At 40.5% G+C, this 24,782-nt stretch overlaps 3 protein-coding genes across 8 annotated transcripts in view; 1 reads left to right on the top strand and 2 right to left on the bottom strand.

Moving 5' to 3' along the window:
• Positions 1 to 3,849, bottom strand: part of osbpl3b (oxysterol binding protein-like 3b) — a 30,610-nt gene extending 26,761 nt beyond the window's left edge. For 3 of the 6 annotated variants that reach the window (XM_020093501.2, XM_020093502.2, XM_020093506.2), the window contains exon 1: positions 3,672 to 3,846. The gene's annotated coding sequence lies outside the window, so the exon portion shown is untranslated. Of the gene's footprint in view, positions 1 to 3,671 lie in introns of all 6 variants that reach the window. The other 3 variants (XM_020093505.2, XM_069536886.1, XM_020093503.2) reach the window with 3 other exon arrangements.
• Positions 3,850 to 4,475: 626 nt separating this feature from the next.
• On the bottom strand, positions 4,476 to 10,292 carry LOC109633193 (sperm-associated microtubule inner protein 4). The gene is made up of 9 exons (XM_020092836.2): positions 8,897 to 10,292; positions 8,189 to 8,314; positions 8,031 to 8,102; positions 7,896 to 7,925; positions 7,616 to 7,806; positions 7,438 to 7,526; positions 7,184 to 7,358; positions 6,906 to 6,994; positions 4,476 to 6,820 (listed from the first exon to the last, which is right to left on the bottom strand). Exons 2-9 carry the CDS (start codon positions 8,275 to 8,277, stop codon positions 6,065 to 6,067), a joined length of 1,491 nt encoding a protein of 496 aa, XP_019948395.2. The 5' UTR covers positions 8,278 to 8,314; positions 8,897 to 10,292; the 3' UTR covers positions 4,476 to 6,064.
• Positions 10,293 to 11,422: 1,130 nt separating this feature from the next.
• Positions 11,423 to 23,698, top strand: pde11al (phosphodiesterase 11a, like). Its single transcript, XM_020092791.2, has 20 exons — positions 11,423 to 13,385; positions 14,246 to 14,404; positions 15,614 to 15,703; positions 15,866 to 16,006; positions 16,096 to 16,160; positions 16,430 to 16,550; positions 16,817 to 16,892; positions 16,978 to 17,045; positions 17,173 to 17,265; positions 18,602 to 18,652; positions 18,837 to 18,983; positions 19,164 to 19,271; positions 20,121 to 20,230; positions 20,310 to 20,400; positions 20,774 to 20,874; positions 21,052 to 21,129; positions 21,230 to 21,293; positions 21,624 to 21,698; positions 21,796 to 21,879; positions 21,963 to 23,698. Exons 1-20 carry the CDS (start codon positions 12,471 to 12,473, stop codon positions 22,287 to 22,289), a joined length of 2,964 nt encoding a protein of 987 aa, XP_019948350.2. The 5' UTR covers positions 11,423 to 12,470; the 3' UTR covers positions 22,290 to 23,698.
• The last annotated feature ends 1,084 nt before the right edge of the window (positions 23,699 to 24,782 follow it).

Raw genomic sequence — 24,782 nt, 5'->3', positions numbered from 1 at the left:
TACTGCACACTCGATCAGCATCCTGTTAATCAACCACATCCTCATCACACTCCCTTCCCTCCCACACCTCCATCCTCCCTCCCACTCTCTATCTCTTTCTCCTGCCTCTCTTTTGTTAAAACATCACATTGTGTGGGAGCATGACAGCCTCATAACTCAACACTCACTCATTAGGACGCAGACATCCACTGATAGAAAGAGTGGGGGGGTAAAAGAAAAAACACGAATGCAGGACATATAGCAACTATAGTGTGACAGTACGATCCAGCTGTTGATTCCCAAAAGATCACAGTGGTTGGATTGGGATGCAACAGCAGCATCGTCAGTTACATCATTAACATGCGGCCCCTCTCTCACAACACTGCGCGGAGTCAAAAAGACAGAGGCCTTAAAGAGAGAAATCACAAAGAGAGGAAAGAACGTCTGCACAGCCTATCACAAAGTCCTTGGAGTGCAGACACGACATTGTCTTCCATTGCCCTCCACAGAGGTGACATCAGTAACAGATGCAAAGTGGGAAATATTCTGAAAAGCCATGCAAACAGCTCTAGGAGGCCAAATAGTGACAATGCTAATGTTTGTAAAGTTAAACTTACCATGTTCATCTTGGTTTATGTTGTTAGCATGTTGCCAATTAGCACATAGTAAATTACAGCTAAGGGTGATGGGAATATGCCATTACTTATCTGGGGCCACAATCCAAAGTATTGGGTTGACCTGATGACAGCTGCTAGTTTAAATTAGAGGATCCCTGGAGTCAAATTTATCTTCTTGGGACATTGAGCATTTATTGCAAATATCAGTCAATAGCAAATATCAATCCACTCCTGTAGTTACCCTGATATTCCACTCTGAACCACTAAATGTCAACCTGTTGAAGTCATGGATTGCTAAAGGATCATTAAGATTAATCCTCTGGGGAACATGAATGCTTACAAATGTGTACAAGAATACATATATATACAATATTTGATTGTACATGTCCAGGAATATTGATTATTGGGTAAATCAGAGAGCTGACTGGCCGATAATGTGAACCTGCATGCTAATCACCATAAGTCTGGGCTCTTGAATATAAAAAGATAGATAAATAAATATTTAGACATGCATTTTAAAGTTTAGACAGGCAGTGTATATGCTATGAAATTAGACTATGATCATGTCCTTCATTGTATAAGTATTTATAAGGAGCTAATTATTGACTGTAAATATGTCAATTATAAACCATGTCTGACCTGCAGACATTTGTCCTGACATAAAAAAATCATCAATGATAAACTGGAAATATTATTTCAGGACTTGACGTCTACATTATTTATTCACATCAGAGCTTTTATCTTTTAACATACTGAACTTTTTGAATAATTTAGTCCTATAAAACAAGAGAATAACTGCAGGTTGGATAGAGCAGTTCAGTAGAAACTCGACTTTGCTCTCAGAGTGTGCTATTGTTTTGAAGTTAAAAGTATCTGCGGGTGCCGGTGTCGTTAAAATTTCATGCTGATATATGGCGGTCTCTGAAGGAGTGAGGAAATCCGCCCTGTAGCTCCCCTCAGCCTCTCTGGTGCCTGGAGGAGGATGAGGACAGGAGCAGCACTCTGCCATTAAAAAACCATATCACTAATGAACAAGTGAACAAACAAAATGACGTAATGGTCATATTAATTCAATACAAGTGAAACTCTAATACTATTATTTGTTGTTTTGTTCTTAGGCTTCTGATAAAAAACCTGCACTTGATATATTCTTTTATGAAAGGTTTTTAAATTAAAACTAAAAATGCCAACAGGGCCCATAATGTTACTCTGTGTTGTACCTGTTTGCACATGTGACATGATTCATTCATGGGGGTCTACTGCTCAGGCAAAAAGAGCAAACACCTGCCACACGCACGAGACGCTCACAAGAACGTCTCTGTTGGTCCAGTTTATCCACTTTCTGTATTAGTCACCTCTTGGTTAGTGGATGTAATAAAAAATATTTGTTTTTTATATTTTATTTTTTCAGCACAGACCCTGGAGCAACATTGCATAGATTACTGTAAGACTTACACCATTAGGATGACACTGGCTGCAAGTCACTTCAACTTTAACACGTGCTGCTCTAAAGCATCAGTACAAAAAATACGTTACAGCTGCAGACAGTGGAATCTAATAGATTACAGGGTCGTGCACACTCATAAAAAGATTCAGCCTGACATGGGAAAACTGAAATTACCATGGAGGTAAGGACCTGATGCAGTGAAATGCCCCGCTGCTGTTTTAACCACACGTTTTTGCACAGACAGATGTTTTTCTTTCCTGCAGCTGCATTCCACAGATCGCATTGATTCCTCTCCCTCACAGTCTCACATGTGTTTCACTGCAGCCACTGAGTTGGGTGTGACAGGAATGAAAAAAATAAAAACTCTCAGGAGCTGCAAGAACAAGAAGTGACTGATTTGCCTGCAAACAAACCCACAGTCCCCCAGGGAACACAGCAGTGACAGTGGAAAAAGAGAAATGGTCTCAAAGCGGACCTTTACAAGCACGTTATTGTCAAAGAATAGTTTCGAGAATACAAATCCTAATTTCAAGTTGACATTGATCTTCTTTGTCAAGTGTGCACCAAGTCTGAGGCAGGATTTGCTAGAACCAACCCGCCTTCCTTCATGCCATTCAATCCCAAGTGGTCCCTATTTATCCCCAAACATGTTTGGACACACACAAACAACCAGCAAGCAGCACCTGAAAAGCCTCCTCTGTTCCACTGTTGATGCACAACTCCCAAAAGAGCTGAGACAACACTACCATAAATGTCGTGGAGTGAAAGCTATACTTATGTTAGCCATGGTGATATTTTGCCAAACAGAACAGCTTTGACTCTGCTGGATCTTTTAGGATTATGACTGGGAAACTTTGGCACGAGCCCTATATTGAGAACTGGAATCACTATCATTACGCTTGATTTCCAGAGATTTGTAATTATTGGTGTGTGCTGACAACTTGCCTAAATATTCTCATTCTTCATCTGAAATCATCCATATTCCTGTTTTCGCTCTGTGGAGTATTTATTTGTACAGCGCTTTTAAAAGGTACTCAAAGACACTTAACGTGGTAAAGACAGTGACAGTAAAAACAACAAGGTCACATTATAGCAGTTTCCTTGATTCAATCTGAAAGTGGATCATGTGCTCACTGTATCACACACACCTACATGCACTCAGCATGAGACACAGCCTCATGAAGAGATTCACAGTTTTGAGTTGTGGATGAGCTGAACTGAAAGAATGCACAGACCTACAGCTCATATGTTAGCGGGCGGACTAAACCTCCACAACTTGCCTTTACTTGTCTGAAGGAATAAACCAAAGGTGGGCTTATGGAGTTTCCATGGAGACTGACAGGATCTGCGAGTGTTTCTGAATCACATGTTGTGATCATCATACCTGAACAAGAACACTGCAAAAAAAAAAGGGAATATACAGGTTTAATTGGAGGTTTGAAGTGGATCTCCTGCTGTTGTTTCACTTTGAAGCTTCAGTCTGAGGAGATTTTACTGAACCTCAGTTACATAAAGAGCTTGGGAACTCCACTTTAAATGAATATTCAGCTGACATGATCCTACTGCTGCCCCCAGAGAGAATAACTCCTACTTTAGTCTTGTAAGAAACATCAGTAAAGACCACTCACCTTGACAGAGTCAGAGATGTGGCCTCCAGGTTCTGAAGGTGTTCAGCTTGGAGACAAAAATGTTCAGGCGCTGGAGGCTAAAGCTGCTGAAACTCAAAATAACACCCTGAACCAACACAGGCTCCCTGACTCCACTCTGGCATGCACACACTTGCACCATCCGCTCTCGGGCCCTTCTGAGCAGCATCACTCTCTCCGCCTCCGTGCGTGTGGGGGAGGGAGGTGGTGAGTGAGAGGCTGCAGCTGCGTCCAATTGAATTGCAGAACAGAGGCTGCCGTCACCGCAAAGGGGGCGGGGCTCGTCTCATTGACAGCATCTTTTCCGTGACGTGTCGAGGAGGATCCCCAAAAGCAAGGGCAAACAGTGAAGACACGGTCACCACAATGCAGAGGGTTCATTTAATCACGGAGGCTTTGATTTATTATGTAGACTACTTGCAAATGTATTTTAACCTTTAATGTTTGTACTTATATATATTGAGCTAATATTTAAATAATATCTAGAAAAGAAGTAGGATTAATAGCAATATGTGATGACAACATGATAAACATGAAAAAAGAAACAAGAAATACACAAAGAAAGAATTCAAACATGATTTCAAACATCCTGTGATGGTTTAAATGATTATGTACCACCACCTACTGGAGAAATGGCTGAATTACAGGTTTTCATCAGTGCTCATAATAAAAGAAATGTAGTCACATTCTTACATACAGTCTATGGTCACATTGCAAGATAATCTGCAAAATAATAGTATGAACCTGATGAGAGACCAAACATGTTTTAATATCTAGGTGATAATAAATGTAATGTAAGTACATTTTAACAGGTTTGTTTACAAATAAAAAACTAAAACACATTACCTTAGCTGTTGTTAAGGTGTTACATTGTTAGGAATAAAAACCTCACAATTTGAGATTAGCTGCAACATTAGAAATTCACACCGGTCAATTTTTACTGTGTGGGCCAGTGTTATCTGCTTTTCTTTTTCTTTCTGAACCTCTGAATGTGAAACTGTTATATCACTCAAGGTTGCAGTCTTGCTGCTCAAGGACGCACTGTCACAAAAAATCCTTTCACAGCAGCGAGTCAGCAACAGATTAAGTGCAAAAAGGTATTTTTTTTCTCCTCTTCTTCTTTCACACTGTGGAGCCAAGGTGGTTACTGCAGCAGCTACAACACAGAGAGCACAATGCTCCACGGTGACCTGGGTCATTTTATATTGGGGAGGTGGGTTGAGGGGGAATCAGATGAATACAAAAGCTCCTCACTGTGAAATTATGAGAGGTTACAGTTGATCAAAGGTTTCATCCGTGCAGCATTATGAACTGACTGCTGCAGAATATGTCTTGTGTGTGAAGCGTGGAGGCTTTGAAGGCTGTTTCTTTCATTTTACTCTTACAATGAGCCGTGGCTTACGGGAGCCTTACATAAGGCGATTATTGTATAATACACCATGGACTCTAACGAATATTGTAAAATAAATGTGGGGAATAAAAGAGCAAATTAACAATGTTTGCAGATCAACCTGACTGATAACTGTACAAGTTAAATAAACAATCTGGAAAGTTTCTCAAAGGAAAAGAGTCATAGAGCAAAGATCCAACACTTTAAATGTGAGCGTACAGACTTTAATGATCTGTCACTTATTTCATGCCAAGCACTTTTTGGAAGTAAATCTGTGATAATTTGACTCTTACAGCCCATTGAACATGTTACAGTGTCATTTAATTCATCCATAACTGCAGTAAAGTTGAAATGAAAACACCTTCCAATATATTAGTAAGTTCCAAGTATTTAAAAAAAAACTTATTCAAAATGTATAAATAAACATCTAAAAATTAAAGTCTGCCATATTCAAAAAATGAATTTCTTTAACTTCAACATTCAGGCTAGTAGGGATAGTTCTTCCTTTTGTATTTGAGGCAGATTGGATCCTTTGTGAAAGAACATTACCTGCTCTGACAGATTGAAATGCTTACTCTTAGAAGCCTAAATCTAAGGTTTGAATTTTTTTCATTTCTGAATTTAGGTGTCTGAATTTGATCAAGCAATGATTTCACTTCACTTAAATTTTTAAATATAAAATCACTTGAAGATATTTATGATATACCGTATGTATGAATTGAAGACAAAAAGCTTACATTTTAACTAACAAGTTAATTAACAATTAACTTAATCTCTTTACATAACATGAACAATTTAAAGAGGGGAAATCAAGCCTCATATACAATCAGATTAAATCATTTTCAAAGCAAAACATTTTAATTATGATGAAAAATCAGTGATGTTTGTATTTTAACATTAAGACCTAATTAGTAATTGGTCAAATTTGAAGTATCAAAATATCACTTTTGTTCTTTCATAGAGGTTAAAAATATATATAAGGAGTTTATCCATGCAGGTAATAGCAGTTGATCCCGTAGAAGTTGTGTTGTCTACCTGTGACCATGTTGTCCCTCAGGTCCACAGCGGTGCGTGTTATGGAGTTATTGAAACTGCGATGTGCTGCCGTCTTACTGAATGAGTTTTGAAGGTCCAGGAGGCACAGAGCAGCATTTTCTCCTCCCGTAGTTCCAGCTCTGTCTCCTGGACGGATGTCGGGCAGGACGCAGGGCCTCGGCAGGATACAGGGGTTAGAGATGCTGTGTGCCAGCTCTCTGCCCCCTGCTGCTTCCTCCCGCTCTGAAGGGGCTCTCAATAGTGACTCAGTGTGTGAGTCAGTACCTGCAACTTTAAAATTCTGCTGTGATCCCTCTGCCTCCTGGTTGCTCTGTGACATGGAAACTTGCGTGAGATTTTCATCAAACTGGACTTTGCAGTTTCCCCTCTCCCCGTCCTCATGCACTAAGATTTTACTTAGAGTTTGTGGTGTGCATGAGGCCCCCTGGGACAGCTCATCCCTCTGTGCTCTGTTCCTACACCAACTGTGGCCCTTTGGATTTAAATCCAGGGCCTCATTATGCTGAGCTGTGATCTCTTGTGGCCTAAGCTGGTTTATAATAGCTCCTTGCTGTAGAGCTGAGGATGGATTCAGGAGTTCAGTAGCAGTGGGACTGGAGGAGCTCCTCCCCTCGTGGCTCCCCTGTCTTCTTCTACACGCATGTTTTGGTTTCGAGGGAACAAACACAGGATAAGACCTTTCTCTCTGTCGGAAAAAAGATGTCATTGAGATTAGTGTTGCACACTGTATGTTACTTTAAAAAAAAACTGCACAGTGTGTAAGTGTTTACCAGTGTTGCAGTGTGTGAGTTCATCCCATTGAGTCCGCTCATTTTCTCCTTGAAGTCGTCTACTTTCAAAGGATTTGCTGGCCCGGATTCTACAAAATATCACATTTAAATGGCAGATTATTGATATTGATTCCAAAATGAGAAAATATCTAATTATTGGACTGTAATTGACTTTGCAAACTGGGTCTACACAACTATGTTAATATACAGAACTGGACTCTGTATTGTTGCATGACTTTGTTTTAGCTTCCTGCTTATATATGTTGTAGTGTCATTACCACTGTAGTCCATTTGGTAAGAGGTGATCCAGTGCGTCCTCTCCAGATTTTTCAACATGTTGCTCGTCCGCTCAGATAAAGACAAATCCCAGTCACGAAGTTTAGGGTTGGGCAGCACCGTCTTTGGAGGAGTCGGGTAGAACACTTGGCTCTCTCCCTGCGATGGGTTTGACTGCTGGAGGAAGTTGTTGAGGTATTTCAAGTACTGATTAACTTGACATTGACAACATGGAGCCATGTTTTTTATTACTTACATCCCAGAAGCTGTGTTCTCCTGTCCATGTAACAGCCTTCTGTCTGGTTTTTATTGGCGTTTCCAAGATTTCATGTCTATATGGGCCACCTTTGCATGAAAAATAAAGACACCTTTCAGACTTCTCAGGAGAAATCTATTCTGTTGTCCAATTTTACCACAATATTTAGCATTTTTACCAAATGTCTTGCTCCGCAGAGTGACGTCTGGTGCACTGTTTGGGATGAGCCAGCTGGGGTAAGGTTGGGAGGCAGCTCTGACTCCTGTCATGGGGTCATCTGGAGATTGGAACGATGGGAACATTGCAAACCGGGAGATGTGGGATGAGTAGGGATGTTCCCTTGGAGTTGGAACTTTTATCATTTCTTTCCTGTCAAAGGCACAAGGAATAAAAGATGAAGGGTATCTAATGTTTGAGGCAGACACAGGAAAACATGTTAAGAATGTGTGAGTACTCACGCTACATTTATGTCAGTTGGTTTTGGTATTCTGAGGAAAGACACAACACAATAACACAAAACAACTCTTAATATTTTGTATCACTACTGAGGAATCAATATCATATTTTTTTAATGTAAATCAATGGCTGCTTACAACTGGTCATTGAGACGAACTTTACTTTTCTTTCTGCCGGTATTGGTATAAAGCTGTTGACTGTTGAAATATCTGAGATGGTAAAATATTATTCAGCTCCATTTCATGCATCACATTTTTAATTTAGATTTTTCTATGCAGAATGTTTCTAAACTCACTCAGACAAAATGGCGCCTCCATAGTCACATGGATAATGTCCGTTTAAATCAGAAGGGACATTGTGGGTAAGTGAAGACTTGGGCTCCATCTAGCTGCTGGAGCGCTGACTCAGAAAGTATAAAACACTGCGGAGAAAAAGGTACATGAGGCTTAAGATATAACAAAGTAGTTGATTAGTAATGGCAGTCAGAAGAGAACATACCTCCCTACGCAACAGTCCCCTCAATCAAGCTGAAACAGATTGCACATACTCATGATGTCAGTCCTCTAAATGTGCCTCATTTTTTCATCAAGAATTATTTCAGGGAAATCAGTGAAAATGTTAAAAAAAGACCCTGTCTCACAAGAAATTCCTTGACCAACCAACCAACAAACAAAAGGGGTAAACACATGACTTCCTTGGGGGAGGTAATTAAGTCAAATCTGTGGTGAAACCTCATCTGCATATCAATATTGTTGTTTTATTTCATTGTTTTACCATAAGCACTCACTTACAACCGTTTACCATGAATGTGAGCATCATTAACTACATGTTTAAAATATAATAAGACATTTTATCAGGCTGTCCCTGACGTGCTTAATATGATTGACAGTATGTTCACACATAGCATTATAGCACACGTTGAAACTGTTACCACATCCATTCATGAATCATTTTACAACAATAGTGGCATGGAACTAAATTAACTGAATAGATTTTATTTTACCCCTTATTGTGAATGCCAAGAAACTAATCCAGAGAAGTTTCTTCCGTCCTCCTGATGCAGGTACCGACAGCCGTCATTGAGCAGGTCCAGGAGAATAAAAGGGGAAACGTTGACAGAACTGGACTCCCTCGTCTTCACCTGTGGCCTGTGACGTGGGTTTGAATTCCTGGAACGGTCAGAGTGACAGAGTTACAATAAACAAAGGGATCCCAGTGAGTGACACACAATCCAACTCCCCCCAGCACCGAGTGTGTGAGCAGAGGTGTGACCTACAAGTAAAACACTGAATCAACATCAAACAATCTTTGAGTTTGCTAAGTACATGTAACCTTGAGATGAATTATGTCTCAGTGTTGGAGGAATAGTTACTATAGAGACCAAGATTGTCAGTGTCGGTATTTTCATATCCAATCACTGCTCACCGCTGCCTGTCATCAGCTTATCAAGTGTGGATCTGATCATATTACACATTCACAGTTTAGTAAACTCATACAGCTAAACCTGCACTGAATGAAAACGTAGTTGGCTCTGACCAGCAAACGCTGTCACCAGATACAAGCTGTGTGCAGGAGGCGTTTGGTTACAAGAGTCATGTTTCATTGTCATTGTCATAGAAACAGTTATATGTGCTGCAGAGGACGGCAAAAAAACATGTTCAAAGAGAGTTTCAGGGACAATCTAATATGTAATTTCCACCTGATTCAGACATTTTGTGCTTATTTTGTAGATTGAGTTCTTCAAGGATTTTAGTGGCTGGCTAGATGTGTGATGTCCATGGTGCTGTTGTGAGTTTCTCCCTTGTCCATGTATCCATTATCTGGACCGCTTGTTCTTTGAGGGTTATGAGGGAGCTGGAGCTGACATTGGACGACAGGCAGGGTGCAGCCTCAACGTCGCTAGTGTATCGCAGGCAATCTGCATGTCTTTGCACTGTGGAAGAGTATCAGGAAAAAATCCACACAGGGAGAACATGCAAACTCCACACAGAAAGACTTTGGTCGAAATGGGATCCGAACACGGGACTTGCTGTGGGGTGATTGCGCTGATGACTGTACCACAGTGCCATGCCGCCTTTTTCTTCCTTGTCTTTGGTGAATACAGGCCAAGTCATAGCTCTACAACAACTCCGACTCTGATGAAAGATAAAAAGACTTGAAGTGACACCAATGAAACACAAGCAGGGCCTCCGGAGGGTTCCCAAAACTTTTGTAAGGTTTTGTATTAATCCTTAAACTCCATTTGATGAGACTTAAAAAATAAAGCACTATTGAAACAATAACTTGGTTTAAACAGGGACCACAAGAAGCCTAATGGTGGCCAGTCCATACAATGTTGTTTAGCATTGCAACAATATTATATTAAAAAAACGCCTGATAGCTTGGTTTTATATCTTGATAGTTCAATATAACTTAAAAAATCATGACCAAACAAGCTACCACCCAAAAAAAATTCTGTGTATAAAAAATCTCAGCACACACTCGATTCAAACCAACAGAAAAGAAATATCAAAAACTCTTCTGAATCCCACCCCTCCCCCTGTAATTTAGGAGAAAATAATGTCTTCATCCCTTCACTCTAAGTGAGGAAAGTAAACGTCAGGGTCTTTAAAAAAAGGACAAGCTGATCTGCTCCTCGCTCTTTAAGACATCACAAACCTGAAAACTGCACCTAAATACCAGTTGTCAATCAACAGATCCAGCCTGGACTTATAATCAATGCAGCTGCCTTTCCTTGGACACGACTGCTTTCCAACCAACAAACCTAGCCTTGTTTGTTGACCCTCACAAGACCCACATTGCAAACTGCATTCTGCTCTTTAATTGGGATTCCCACGAGACCTTGTCCAAAGTCTCTGCAAAAACAACTGAGTGCTATCAAGCAGCCTGAGCTAAGTCCAGTAACCAATTACCCGCTCTGCCCCAGCGGAACTGCCGCTCTCCGGATTACATTTCCTGCTGCTGCATTATAAATGTGCCGCGGCCTGCAGTGATTTCCCTAATATCAAGTTATTGTGCGGATTCAGGTTGATGCCCACAGGGTTTCAAACACCGGCAGGAATTCAACTTAATCTGTAGATATAGGTACCTCACCAATAACATCAGAAATACAGTGAGAAATTAATGCACCTCTCTCTGGAGGAAAAATTGGTTATTTTCTGCATTCTTGTTGCAAATTGCTAACTTAATCCCATTGGTCTAAAAACCTGCTAGAGGCCCAAATATTATCTCTGGGCACCAACGACCTGTGTAATCTACTAGTACTCCTTAAATCCTCTGAGGCCCGAAACCCAGATTTGCTGAGTGGTATTTGCTTTTGGTGTAGCTCGACTTTTAACACTTTTATTAAACACTTTACTTACCAGTGGAGTACGGGCTCCCTGACAGAGTTTCTTTCAAGTGAAGCGAGAATGAAAGAATAAAGATGAACCTGTGAACCTGCACCTCAAAGCACACAGCTCTGGAGAATGTTCCATTAATTTCATGTTTAAAAAAACACATTTCACAAAAGAGGGTGTTTTTGTGTGTGTGTGAGTGTGTGTGTGTGTGTGTGTGTGTGTGTGTGTGTGTGTGTGTGTGTGTGTGTGTGTGTGTGTGTGTGTGTGTGTGTTTGGGAGTATGAAAGAAACAGTATTATAATCTTCAAATCGCAAAGCCACTTCACCCTGTGATAACACACATGTGTGTTTATCTCTCAAATTGGAAATACTTTGATGCAAATAATTTCCAAGCAGCTTCTTTTGACATTTTAAGATGTTTTTCTAGTTGCATGCAACCTTAGAGAGAGTGGTGCAAAAATAAATCATTGCTGCCTGCACCAAGGATGCAGTGGTTATGATCTTAATGTAAAAAAAATCAAGATGCGCATATGGTGTTGAGAGTTTCTAGAGAATGTCAGGCATCTTCCCTGCTCCTTTTATTTTTTACTGCAAGAGTTCGACAGACGTTTGTCAGATTGTTTGGCCTTGGCAGAGGTATGGGCTTGACTAAGTGCCATTATAGTCTTTCACTGTTTTCATTTTCTCTATCAATCCAGTCAAATCCTGTGCCCCTGAGTTATTCAGAGTTAGTTAGACCTTCAGAGCTGCAGTTTACATACCTCTACAGCCGCTCTGTCTGTCTGTCTATCTATCTATCATAGCAGAACAAGCACTTAAGGTCTTAACCACAATAGTATGTGCAGGCAATTCTTCTCTTCATTGTCATATCTATACCAACACACATGTATAAGTATAAGTACATACGTGTATATATAGGCCTACATATGAAAATAGTGTGTTGGCTGCGCGTGTTCAATGAAAATGAAACATTATATTGGTGCTGGGTTATGATTGGAGCCCTGCACAGAGTCTCTGGTGGCAAAGAATAAGGAGAGAGAGAGTGAACACTCTGCCCTGCAGTTTTTTTCTACTGAGGATATATAGGCGCTGTGTTGTTCTACTCCAGAGACACAGCTCCATCTCTCTGACTGACAGCTGTAGCTCCTCTCTCAGGCTGCATCAGATACACTGGATGTGTTTGACCACATGTGTACCCAGTGTTTCAGAGGAGAACATGGACGAGCTCATGTGGGGTGAATGAAGAAATGTTATGAGGACATCACTTCTTTGACGAGCTCAGCTGCAGCCTCCTCTCTCCCCGCATCCACTCGACCAGAAGTCTGGTTCTATCTACACTGGAAGTGTCTCACTAGGACCTTCACAGCTGCTCTCACCATGACAACATTTGACTTCTCGGATATAGAGGCGTTTCTGGACTGCCATCCGGATCTCTTCGAGGAGTATCTGGTCCGCAGGGCGAAGTGTGACCAGGTTAGCAGGTGGTTGAAGGAGCATCAGCCGTCGAAGGTGTCCACAGCCGAGGAGAAGCGTGGCGCCGCCTGCAGGGACCCGCTCTGGTCGAGCAACCCGGACGGGCTCCGGCGCAGATCGTCCCACATGGAGCTGCGACGGAACTTCGCCCGATCCAAAGCCACCACCGCGCACCGGACCTACGACGAGCACGTGAGTCTCAGCGAGCACGAGTCCCAGTCCAGCATGAGGCGCCGTGCGCTCCTGCGTAAAGCCAGCTCCCTGCCTCCGACCACCGCGCACATCCTGAGCGCCCTGCTGGAGTCCAGGGTCAGCGTGCCCCAGTACGCATCCAGCGCCATCGATTACAAATACAGACTGAAGGAAACCAACGAGCGAGAGTTTTTCCTGGAGTTAGTGAAGGACATCTCCAACGATCTGGACCTGACGAACCTGAGCTATAAGATCCTGATCAACGTGTGCATCCTGGTGGACGCAGACAGGTGTTCGCTTTTCCTCGTTGAGGGACCCGCGCACAAGAGGACGCTGGTGTCCAAATTCTTTGACGTGCACTCCGGAACCACGGTCAGACCATCCTCCAGCACACTGAACTCCAATGAGGTGCAGGTGCCGTGGGGAAAGGGGATCATTGGGTATGTGGCAGAGCACGGAGAGACTGTGAACATCGCAAATGCATATGAGGTAAATGTGAGCCTGCATGGTGCACATGATCATCATTAAGATATTTACACACTTTATATTTGGACAAAAGTTGGGCAGATTCACTGATCTTTTAAGAGACTGAAGATGTTAAATAATGATCTATGACCCATTTGTGTTTGCAGCATCTGGACAAAACATGAACATAAACAGTGGGTCCTTGCTGGAGGCGATGCTGCCCTTTGGTCACATTCAAAGTATCCACGAATGTTCAGAATTAGTGCAACACATTTTAATGAGATGTTTTTGAGGTTGCTGTGTTGCCAGAGGAGACTGTTCATTCTGGGCAATGCTGGAAACAATTGTGCCACCATTCTGAGATGAAACCTTGGCGCACGATGCTTCGCGCTCCACTCAAAGAAACTGAACAAACACTTCGATTAATTACCTCACTTATGTCAGAATAAAGAATAACTTCACTCTATAGTTGTCAAAGAAAAAACAACGCAGGAGTATACAGCTTCCCACGAGCTAGATATCGTCTATATACGCTACCAGTTGCGCACCACATCATTATATCATGGCCCTGGGCTGCTGGGGAGGCTAAGGCAACATGATGATGCAGATCCCCCTGAGGTCTAGGCCTATTACTGCAATAGTGTAGACATGTGTCAAGGAATGAGGGGTATTATAGTTTTCAGCTTATAGTAAAAACAAGAGGCCTCCTTCAGAGCCCTGGGTTTAAATTTAAAAAAACAACTCATTTATTGTCCCTGACAGTGGCGCCAAAATATGGTCATATACAGGGCTGCAAGGTGGAATGTGATCCGGTGAGCTGTCATGTGTTCATGTTGGATTATGGATGTGAATGACATGTGTGTTTGTGTGATTCTTGTTTCCAGGATCACCGCTTCAGTGATGAAATAGACAAGTTGACTGGCTACAAGACTCAGTCCATCCTCTGCATGGCCATCTGCAACAGTGATGGAGAGGTCATAGGTGTCGTGCAAGCAATCAACAAGAACCCCATGGGCACCCCCTTCACTGAGGATGATGAGAAGGTGAGGATGATGTAATGTGTCTTGGTGCAGGAAAACATTTTTCAAATTCATGTTACCAGGGGGGGTTGTGGCATTCACATGTGTTTTATTATCTTCTCCTGGTTTATTGAAGTTCTAGTTTGAACATTACGGCGCATTTTAGAGATGGAGTTTAAATTGCATTTCTGTGGAGCATAGTGTACCTCCACCCTCCATCCCCAGCACCACTTACACACATACATACACACACTTGCACAGGAGCGCTTGAGCCACGCAGCTGAAAACACTGTTTGTACTTTGAATCTTTTTTAATAGCTGTGGAGTAGGGGCAAAGTGTTCCCTGGGAAGCACATTACCAGAAAAATATGAAGAGATGAGGTCAACCTCTCACTTGAGTGTGGAGCATTAAATATGTCTGGCAGTGCAACACATACACACCACCACACACACTTAGGAAATGCATTTTGATTGGATACATGGTCAAATACTCCCCTGAGCAATTCCCTTCAAATGGGTTTACTAGAATCTGCATGTATTATAGCTTTATTTACATTTCATACGGCTTGTGAATCTGTTTTCTCAGTTTGTTAATGAACAACAAATATATTGGGAGGTGAATAGTGTTGGCTTCTTGTTTCGTGTGTGTAGCAAGGTCATTAAAAGGCGTATGTGCTCATTTCAGGAAGATAAAATCAACAAAAGCATATAAACACAGTGTGTAAAAAAAGAATCAGATCACTAACCTATGTCCAGAGGTGTCACAGTTTGTCCACAAGGTGGCAGGATAAAGTTGCGTAAATTCATTTATTCTTAATTCATACAATGTGCTCTCTGATTTACACTTCAAAGAAATCAGGTTTGTAGTAGCAGCAGCAATGTTATGATTTTGTGCTTATGAAAGTCAGATAAAAACACTAAATATATCCGAGGCAAAGCAACTTCAGAATCTACTTCTGAGCAACAAAGAGGCTGAAAATAGAAAAACTCCATCGTGATCTGTCAGCTCATCTGGACATTTTAAGGCCTTCGATGTTTTAAGTGATGTCTTTCTCTAAATCAATACTTGAATCTGTTGGAGAGGAATTCGTGCAGAGAAGCATCCAACTCCATCATGACTTTCTACCCCCATCGCCACACATTGTTTTCTCTTTTCGTTTAGCATATTAATAGCTCACATTTATAGATTATGCATGCTTTTCACCTCCTGCCTTTTTTTGTACTTTTACTCAGGTGCTGCAGATGTATCTACCATTCTGTGGAATATCGATTTCCAATGCCAAGTTGTTTTCAGAGTCTCGCAAAGAGTATGAAAGGAGCAGGGTGAGAAGTTGCGAATTGTACATGTCTGGGGGAAAATAAGATGTTTACTTGTTAAATAGCCCATGGAGGTTAAATAGTAACTTCATATTTTTATCTTTAAGTACTTAATCACAGATGTTACTAATGAACACTGGTGACTAATGTTCATGCTTTTTTCCTCAGGCTCTGCTGGAGGTGGTCAACGACCTGTTTGAGGAGCAGACCGACCTGGAGAAGATTGTGAGGAAGATCATGCAGCGAGCTCTGACCCTCTTGCAGTGTGAACGCTGCTCTGTGCTTCTCCTGGAGGACATCGACTCACCTGTGAGACATCTCATTCCTTACCAGTGCAAATCTCTCCTGTCTTTGTGTCTAAATGCAGTCGATGTGGCAACTCCTGTTTTTTCTTGCAGGTTGTAAAGTTCTCCAAGACGTTTGAACTCATGTCGCCCTTGTGCAACTTGGACCGTGACATCAGGTGAAACTCTTAAAGGTTATAAAAATGACTGTGTAACCGACGGACACACACAGACTGGTTTAATTAGTTCAGAAGGGCACAACAGCAACAGACGTGGTACACATGGACATAAGATGCACAGATACACATGAATATAAGAATAATTCATGCAAATCTATGACACTTTGATGCATTTCTAGTAAGAAAAGGGAACTTTACTCAATATTTACTGCTGTTGTTCTGGATGTTTAACTGACTTTTGTTTCCTGTTGTATTATTGGCCACATCAGCATGGAGAAGCTGTCGTGTTCTGATTGGCTGATCAATAACAGCATTGCTGAGCTGGTGGCTTCCACAGGACTGCCTGTTAACATCAGTGACGTGTGTCAGGACCCACGCTTTGATGCTGAGGTTTGAACCTTTCACTGTCCCTGTTTGACCCATTAAAGCTCACACAAGGATTTCACACACACAAACACACACACACACATAAAAAGTTATAATTTGTACAGTTGTTATAAACACTGGTGAATTTATTTTGCGCAGCATGATTTGAAATATTTGTGGATGAAATGTTACTGTAACTTGCTTTGAAGCCACGCACACAAAGATATTCATCTCTCTAACATAAACTGCTCTCAGTCTTTCTCCACAGTCACTGACTCCTCTCTTTACAGGCGGATCAGGCCTCAGGGTTTCACATCAGATCAGTGTTATGTGTCCCTATCTGGAATCGAACTCATCAGATAATTGGTACATTGACCAAAAACAATCCATTTGTTTTACTGGAAACCAGTTTTCATGTCATAGTCACTGATGCGTGTCTTTTTTTCCAAAGGCGTCGCACAGATTCTGAACCGACTGGACAGGAAGACTTTCAATGATGCAGATCAGAGACTGTTTGAGGTTCAATACATAGAACTCAGTTAGGATTTGCATGAGCAAACTTTTGTTTTGGTGTACATGGTTACACTGGAGAGGCCAATTTTGTTCCATTTATGTCTTGGTTTCCTCTGGTGTTTCCTGTTTGCAGGCATTCGTCATTTTCTGTGGACTTGGAATAAACAACACGATGATGTACAATCAGGTTAAGAAGACTTGGGCCAAGCAGTCTGTAGCACTGGATGTAAGTACAACAGCACGTTGATTAAAACTAATCTCTCCACTGCAGAGAACACAATTCAATATTATGTTTCTTTGTTTGTGAATGTAACTTTTTTATGCTAAGGTTCCTCCAATTTTCCCAATTTCATCACTGTTCTTTCAAAATACACAGGTGAAGGGATTTAAAGAAATGCTATTTTCTTGCTACAGTCACTTAAAAACTTCAGTGAGCAAACCATGACAGAAATGTATGCCAGTATTTAAACAATATTAAAGCATTAAAGGTCCAGTGTGTAAGATTTAGGAGATAGGGAACTATTGGCAGAAATTTAATGTAGAATAATCCTCATGATGTTTTCACTAGTTTGTTTCATCTAAATTGTATGAATTGTAGTTTTCTTTACCCCAGAAAAAGCCCTTTATATTTAAATACTTTATATTTACATCGAGGAGGTCCTCTCTACGGAGGCCGCCATGTTTTTTACAGTAGTCCAGACTGAACAAACTAAACACCTTTTGAGTTTTTATGACAATTAAAGGCTACCACAGGTTCTTTTTCATGTTTAGAAGGAGAGGGTGAGGTGAGGGGTGTTCAGCTGCAACATGCAATTTCAACACTATATATCACAAAATTCTACACACTGTACCTTTAAAGCAAAGTATAAATACAGATTTTTCTACAAAAAATTTAACTTGTTTCACATTTTAATACATTTTAAAAATGTATCAGCCAATGAGACTACGAATGAACTCTGCACAAAAAACAACATTGATATGTATTAACAGATAAATACCAGGTTGCCATTCTGGTTCTTTAAAATTATTCTTAATCCAGTTCTCCAAACTCAAATCTAATGTCATCACAGTCCTTGACATCGATAATAAAATGAGTGGCTAAGAGAATGTAGGTTGTGTAAGAGAGTGGTGTCGTTGATTAATGCTAATCGTATCAGAGGCTCCTCACATTCATCAGTGTCTCCGTCTGTGTTCTGCTCCACTGCCCGTTATCTAACCTGAGCCGTAACATTATCAGCAAACATGGTTCTGCTTCTCCCCCATTAATATTTCAGCTGCTTTCAATAATTCATACATACATGTGCCAATGTGTCCAACTCCCATCAAAGCCAATGCACCCTCCTGTATTTCTGTCACATAATGTCTGCTTTTTCATCAGATCGATATTTCTGTCAGGAGACACAAAAAGTAGCAACAAGTTTTTCTAAAGCAGATATGTACTAAGTGTTATCCTGTATATTTAACAAGGTAATTGGGAAGAACTGATTTCATCAGAATTCTTGGCAAACATTTATTATCTGCTGCTACAATCTCCCTGTTTTGCCTGATTTATGTTTTTTTAGATGTTGTCCTACCATGCTACTTGCTCCAAGGTAGAAGTTGACAGACTCAAGGTAAACCTCAGCAAGAACATCAAGAAAATAACATTCATATGTTTGCATTATGATTTACTGACTTTCTTAAAAGTATAGAATCTGTCAGTAGTTGAACATGAAGTAAAACTATCGGTTTGTTTTATTTCTCCACAACCTCCCTGCTGGCACAGTGTGACTGACAGCTCTGTCCTTTCCCCCTAAGGCAGCCAAGATCCCCCTGAGCAGTGAGTTAGGCATCGATGAGTTTCACTTCAACGACTTCTCTTTGGACAATGACGCCATGATCACTGCGTCACTGAGAATGTTTCTGGAACTTGGTGTTGTGCAAAAGTTTAAAATTGACTATGAGGTGAAGAATTTAATATTTATGTATGTATGCACATACCAATGTGAATATATGTATGCATATATGTACTGTAGGTGTGCATATATGTACTGTAGGTGTGCATATATGTACTGTAGGTGTGCATGTGTGTACATCAGTATGTATTTATACATGTGTATCACCTGGATATGCATCTTCTTTTAGGTTTTATGCCGCTGGCTCCTGACTGTGAGGAAGAACTATCGGACTGTGGTGTACCATAACTGGAGGCATGCTTTCAATGTGTCCCAGTGCATGTTTCTTATGATCACAGTAAGTTTCAAGATACTTCAAGTCAACTCAGATTTGTGTGTTTTGCAGTGTATTCAGTCGTAACTGTGTTCAAACCCACAGAACTTTAGTTTTAAATTCCAGTGAACATCTCAAAAGTTTCAAACATATCAGGCTGAATTTTAGGGGAGCGGGTCCTGGGTTTAAATATTTAATTCAGTATAAACATCCCAGTACTTGAAGAGCTGAGTGAAGCCCATACAGAATATACACTGTTTATATGATGGCAAGGAAAGAAGGATATTGGATGTTAAGGGGTTAAAGAAGTTAAAACTGAAGTTTTTATCCTTGCCCAAAAATAGACAGATTTAAAACTAAATTGACCCAGATTTCTAAGATGTGTGTGTCTCCACTTTCTCTCATACCAACGTTTTGAGTCACAACCTCGTGTTTGCTTTTAGTCTATACTGTCAAACTGTCTGATACAGCAAAGGCTAAATTCCACCAAAAGACACCAGCAAAACTTAGACCCTCAAGGAGGATAACATGCTGAGGTTATTTTTAAAACCTGTCAAGAGAAAAAGTCTCAGTGGACTTACCATTATACAAACCAGCCGTCAGTCACTGAACGAAACATCATTAGGAGGCAACATCAGAGGAAAAGACAGAATTCAAAAGAGGGATAATTTGGGTAAAGCCTCAGAGACAAATGATCAACTTTCCTGTGTGATCAGATATGGTCAGAGAACGCAAACATCAATAAACTAATTTCACTCCCAAAATCCTATACTATACTGCTTTATCCTATCCTGCCCCGCCCTATCCTATCCTACTCTATCCCTCTGCTGTATGGACGGATAAGAAGATGTCTGTCTGCTTTGCCTTCTGCAGACAGCCAGTTTTCAGGATGTCCTGTCTGAGGCAGAGATACTGGCCCTGATGGTTGGCTGCCTTTGTCATGACTTGGACCACCGAGGCACCAACAATGCCTTTCAAGCCAAGTGAGTGACTCTGAAGTGTAACGACAAACAGTCGTCTGCTTGGTGACTGAAAGTTTCACCGCTCTGTTGTTCCCTGCAGGACGGGTTCTGCTCTGGCTCTGCTCTATGGAACGTCAGCCACGCTGGAGCATCATCACTTCAATCACGCAGTCATGATCCTACAAAGTGAGGTCAGGAACTGCAAGTGTTAAATTTAATCTGAATGAATATTCTGGATAGCCAATGTTTTCCATAAAAGGTCTAATGTCATATCCCTTTCTTAAAACTGTTTCAACATGCTCTGGTAGACCAGATTAAGTGGCAGCGGCGATGGCTATAGTGATGTTATGAGTCTGCTTCATTTCATCATCAACCACTGAGTTCTATATTGATTTATTTTAACAGAGGAATGAGAAAGTCTGTACATATTGCAAACTAACATTGATAATGGGAGCTGCTTTGACAGTGAACAATGACTTAGCCAATGCATCGGCTTCGAGGAGGCACTTCTAACCATCCTTACTTGCTTTTCTCTGTGTGTGTATGCTGTTGGATTTTTTACAGGGTCACAATATCTTTGCAAACCTCTGCTCTAAGGAATACAGCAATATGATGCAACTATTGAAGCAGGCTATTCTCTCCACAGACCTTACTTTGCACTTTGAGTAAGTTTTCTTTTTAATGGATTGCAAAGCTTAGTGCAGATTATTTGATACATTCTTACAAGCAATTCCAAGAGTTGTAATCAAAATTCCTGTTTAAATGTGAAGGGCTTGTTTTAAACTGTATTCTTTTGATTTTGATTTTTCATTTTCTGTGTCTTTGACTGCCTCTATTCTAAGGCGCAGAACCAAGTTCTTTGAGTGTGTTCTCTCAGGAGACTACAGCTGGACAGATGAAGGACACAGAGAAGTTCTCAGGTGTCTATCTTTGGTTAAAATAAAACTTTTCTGTACCAAAAACTTGTTACATCTGAAGACCATAACAAGAGCTAGAACTAAGCTTTGATACCATCCACAGATCTATGCTGATGACAGCATGTGATCTGGGTGCCGTCACACGTCCTTGGAAGATCTCCAAACAGGTTAGAGTCCTGTTTACAGTGTATCTCATATCTTTCATGTTGAGGGCTTAGAGATGTCAAAATTGGTTGCATTTTCTATTAGTATGTTAGATAGTTTTAGGCTGCAGCGATGTTCATGTGCTCCAGGATGATTCCCTGCCTGTAATTCAATGTTTGTTCAGACATGTTTCCCTGTGTGCCTGAATCATGATGTAATAAACATGTTTTGTCAGGATTCAAACTGGCCAGAGACACAATCTGTAGGACAGATCAAACCCAAACTACCCAACCACGTTTTAATATCAAAATGAATGTTTGAACAACATAATGCATTTGCATGAATGTCTCAAGGTTGCAGAGCTGGTGACGAGTGAATTCTTTGAACAAGGTGACAGAGAGAGGTCTGAGCTGAAGTTGACCCCAGCAGTGAGTAATCAAGACTTCAACCTCTTTATACTGAGTAAACAGCATATACTCACTGTGACCACTTCATAGATGACAGAAGCTTATCACCTCTCTCTAGGCCATATTTGACCGTAATCGTAAAGATGAACTACCAGTCTTACAGCTGGAGTGGATAGATGGGATCTGTAAGCCGCTTTACCAGGTAGGTAACTCTTAATGTCGAAAGATAAATATTCATATGAATGTAAAAGCATTCTCTGGAGTACTAACCTGTGTGTGGCACAGGCCCTGCTGAAGCTCAACACGAAGTTGGAGCCAATGGTCGACGGGATTGATGCCAATCGAAAGAAGTGGCAGGATCTCTGTTCCACCTATCAGCAGACGCGTCGAGCCTCTGTGTCCAATCAGAGCACGGAATCAGATCAGAGCCCCGAGCACCAGGAGGAGGCAGAGACCAATCAACAACAAGAGTCCACAGAGACTGTGAGGCCTGTCGATAACGCCAAGTTCGGATGTAAGTCGAAGCGCAGCCACGGTCTGAGGTGCATCGAGAGCGTAGAGTCCTGTGACGATCAGTCAGCTGACAGCACGACATCTGCAGGAAAGAAGTAAAGCACACAAAGTGTTGCATATATGTTTAACCATTCTAATGACTCGCATGGGACTTTCCCATATGCATCCTGTGATTTTCTAATGCTTTAAAAATGCACTAAACTAAAGTGTGTCACTGTGTTAGACTCAGGAGCAGGAATAATTCCTGTCTATCAGACTCTAAAGGGCAATTTCCCATAATTGTGTTTCTCTTTTTTCTTTCTTTCTCTCTTTCTTTTTCTTTCTTTCTCTCTTTCTTTTTCTTTCTTTTCATCTATCTATCTATCTATCTATCTATCTATCTATCTATCTATCTATCTATCTATCTATCTATCTATCTATCTATCTATCTATCTATCTATCTATCTATCTGGGAACTGCCTCAAACACACTCTCCCCTTGCAAATGCCTTTACGAAACAACAGGAATCACTGTGATTTCTCTCTGCCACTTAGATTGCTGCCATTATGAATGTAGACCAGAGCTTTGAGCTTATTCCTTAATGTTTCTTACCGATATTCTTTCTTACCTCAGTTGCAAACCTTTGGCTGCATGGTGTTATTTTCTGTTACCTGAGCCTCCAGCCATCGACTTGTTCTGTGGTACTGTGTATTATGTTTGCATCATCTGATGACATGGAGGATTACAAAGAGGAAGATACATTATTTTGTCTTATGCTTCTTACTGTAAAGTAACTGGTTTACTCCTTTTGGGAAATGTTTTGTTTCTAACTATAGTGATTCTTTATTTTTCAACCAAGTGAGACAAACACATACTTGTATATCTATTCATTTGCCTAAAGCCTAATGTACTTTCTTGTTACATGTGCCATTGAGTTCATAAATATGCATCAACTGAGCAAAGTTGAGCTCATTTCATTCTTCAGTATATCTTTACACTGCACACAACAGCATGAAAAACATCTACAAGACTGAGCTATGCCTTTAGAAGATTTCATTATCGTAAAGTATATACTGTGTTTCTTTAGTTTGTGATTTACCATTACTTATTCAGACTGGACCGCATGCTGATTATGTTCAAACTGCATGTATCATGTTTAATGAATAGACACTGGACTTTATCTCGATGCCTTTGAATGCCCTATGAGATTTGCTTTGCATGAAACTGCTGTAAAGGTAATTACCAAGTGTTGTAACGTGACAATATCGTAGCTGTACTATTAGTATTGTCGATGAGGACGGATAAAGATTTCTATTTTCGATCACAGACTGTACCAAAATTATACATTCGTTATTTTTCATACACCGGACTATATTTATGCAAGATGTAGAATTGGCATTTTCTCCTGCTATTTATACACAGTCTAAAAACAGCCTCTCAGAGAAGACAGGAATGTGTCACATTTTAGATAAAAGGGAGGAAATTGACTCCAGATGAGATTTTGTGAATAAAATGCTGTCACATTGAAACTGATCTTTGGCGTTATTTTCTATCATTTCTGCATTTACATGTTAACGGTTTCTGTTATTGTTACTCAAAACTATGGAGCCGACAGATTACAGCAAAGCCTACTGACAAAACACCTTGCTGCCAATAGAATACTGTAGAATTAATAAAATATATGTTTTGGTATATGTGGTGTCAGACCAGTTGTAAACTATGAATTATGTTTCCAAAAGCAAAACGCAGAAAAACGTGCTAATTACTGGCAAACTGTGCTGCTCGAAGTGTGTGAAATCAAGAAAATACAGTGATGTACTGTATTCATGGTGTCAGTACAGTAACACATTGTTGATGACAGTTACTGCCTGTATTTTACTGTTAATTTACAAATGCTTACAAAGTGTCATATTTATCACATTTACACACAAGCGAGCCATATGCAACAGACGAACTTCCATCCATAAAGGTGTGATGAAATGATTGACAAACTAAAATACAATGAATATCACAAGTACATATATGGGAAGATACAAATAATGAAACTGCACTATTAAAGAGAGGACAGCCTTTGTTAGTTGTGTGAGCTCTGTGAAATTGAGAATGAGAATTGAGAGTGAGATTCACTTCTTGTTGTTGTGTCCTGTCTGCAGGACGTAAACAGTGCACTCTTTGGTAAAATGTTCTTCTGGCTCAAAGATTGTGAAAAACTTGAGTTGGGCTTCAGAAAAAGGAGTTCTTTTTTAGAGAAAGGGATATAAAACATATTTTTCAAGGCTGAGTTGAAAAATAATCTTTAATTTTGCATACTGTTGTGCCACCACAGATGTAGCACAGACCGTTTACATGCATTTGAAGGGATGACGAATCACGATGCATAAACAGGAAGTCTGTGACAAATGTTTTAAACAGAGCAAGTTCTTTCATCCAAACAACTCAGTAGACATTTGCACAATAACAAAACATCTAATATCTGATCACAGTATATCTGCTCACTGTGTGGTGACTGGGCTGTTTGGAATTTACTGTTTATCACAAAATGTTTTATTCATTTATTTATTTTTCTTAAAGCATTCAAATGGCATTTTTATTTCAAATAAATATTTTTAGCTT

The sequence above is a fragment of the Paralichthys olivaceus genome, chromosome 13, assembly GCF_024713975.1.
Source record: "Paralichthys olivaceus isolate ysfri-2021 chromosome 13, ASM2471397v2, whole genome shotgun sequence".
Taxonomy (NCBI): domain Eukaryota; kingdom Metazoa; phylum Chordata; class Actinopteri; order Pleuronectiformes; family Paralichthyidae; genus Paralichthys; species Paralichthys olivaceus.
The sequence above is the reverse complement of the archived record's forward strand: the minus strand, read 5'-3'. Positions and strand labels throughout refer to the sequence as shown.

What these genes read in the sequence shown, in the direction of transcription:
- LOC109633193 (XM_020092836.2), bottom strand. Translation starts at nt 8,277, where the DNA reads ATGGAGCCCAAGTCTTCACTTACCCACAATGTCCCTTCTGATTTAAAC. An exon ending in GTTCGTCTCAATGACCAGTT is followed by an intron (nt 7,926 to 8,030) that starts GTAAGCAGCCAT and finishes GTCTTTCCTCAG; the next exon opens with AATACCAAAACCAACTGACA. An exon ending in TCTGCGGAGCAAGACATTTG is followed by an intron (nt 7,527 to 7,615) that starts GTAAAAATGCTA and finishes TTTCATGCAAAG; the next exon opens with GTGGCCCATATAGACATGAA.
- pde11al (XM_020092791.2), top strand. Translation starts at nt 12,471, where the DNA reads ATGAAGAAATGTTATGAGGACATCACTTCTTTGACGAGCTCAGCTGCA. An exon ending in AAGAGTATGAAAGGAGCAGG is followed by an intron (nt 15,704 to 15,865) that starts GTGAGAAGTTGC and finishes TTTTTTCCTCAG; the next exon opens with GCTCTGCTGGAGGTGGTCAA. An exon ending in TAGAAGTTGACAGACTCAAG is followed by an intron (nt 18,653 to 18,836) that starts GTAAACCTCAGC and finishes TTTCCCCCTAAG; the next exon opens with GCAGCCAAGATCCCCCTGAG.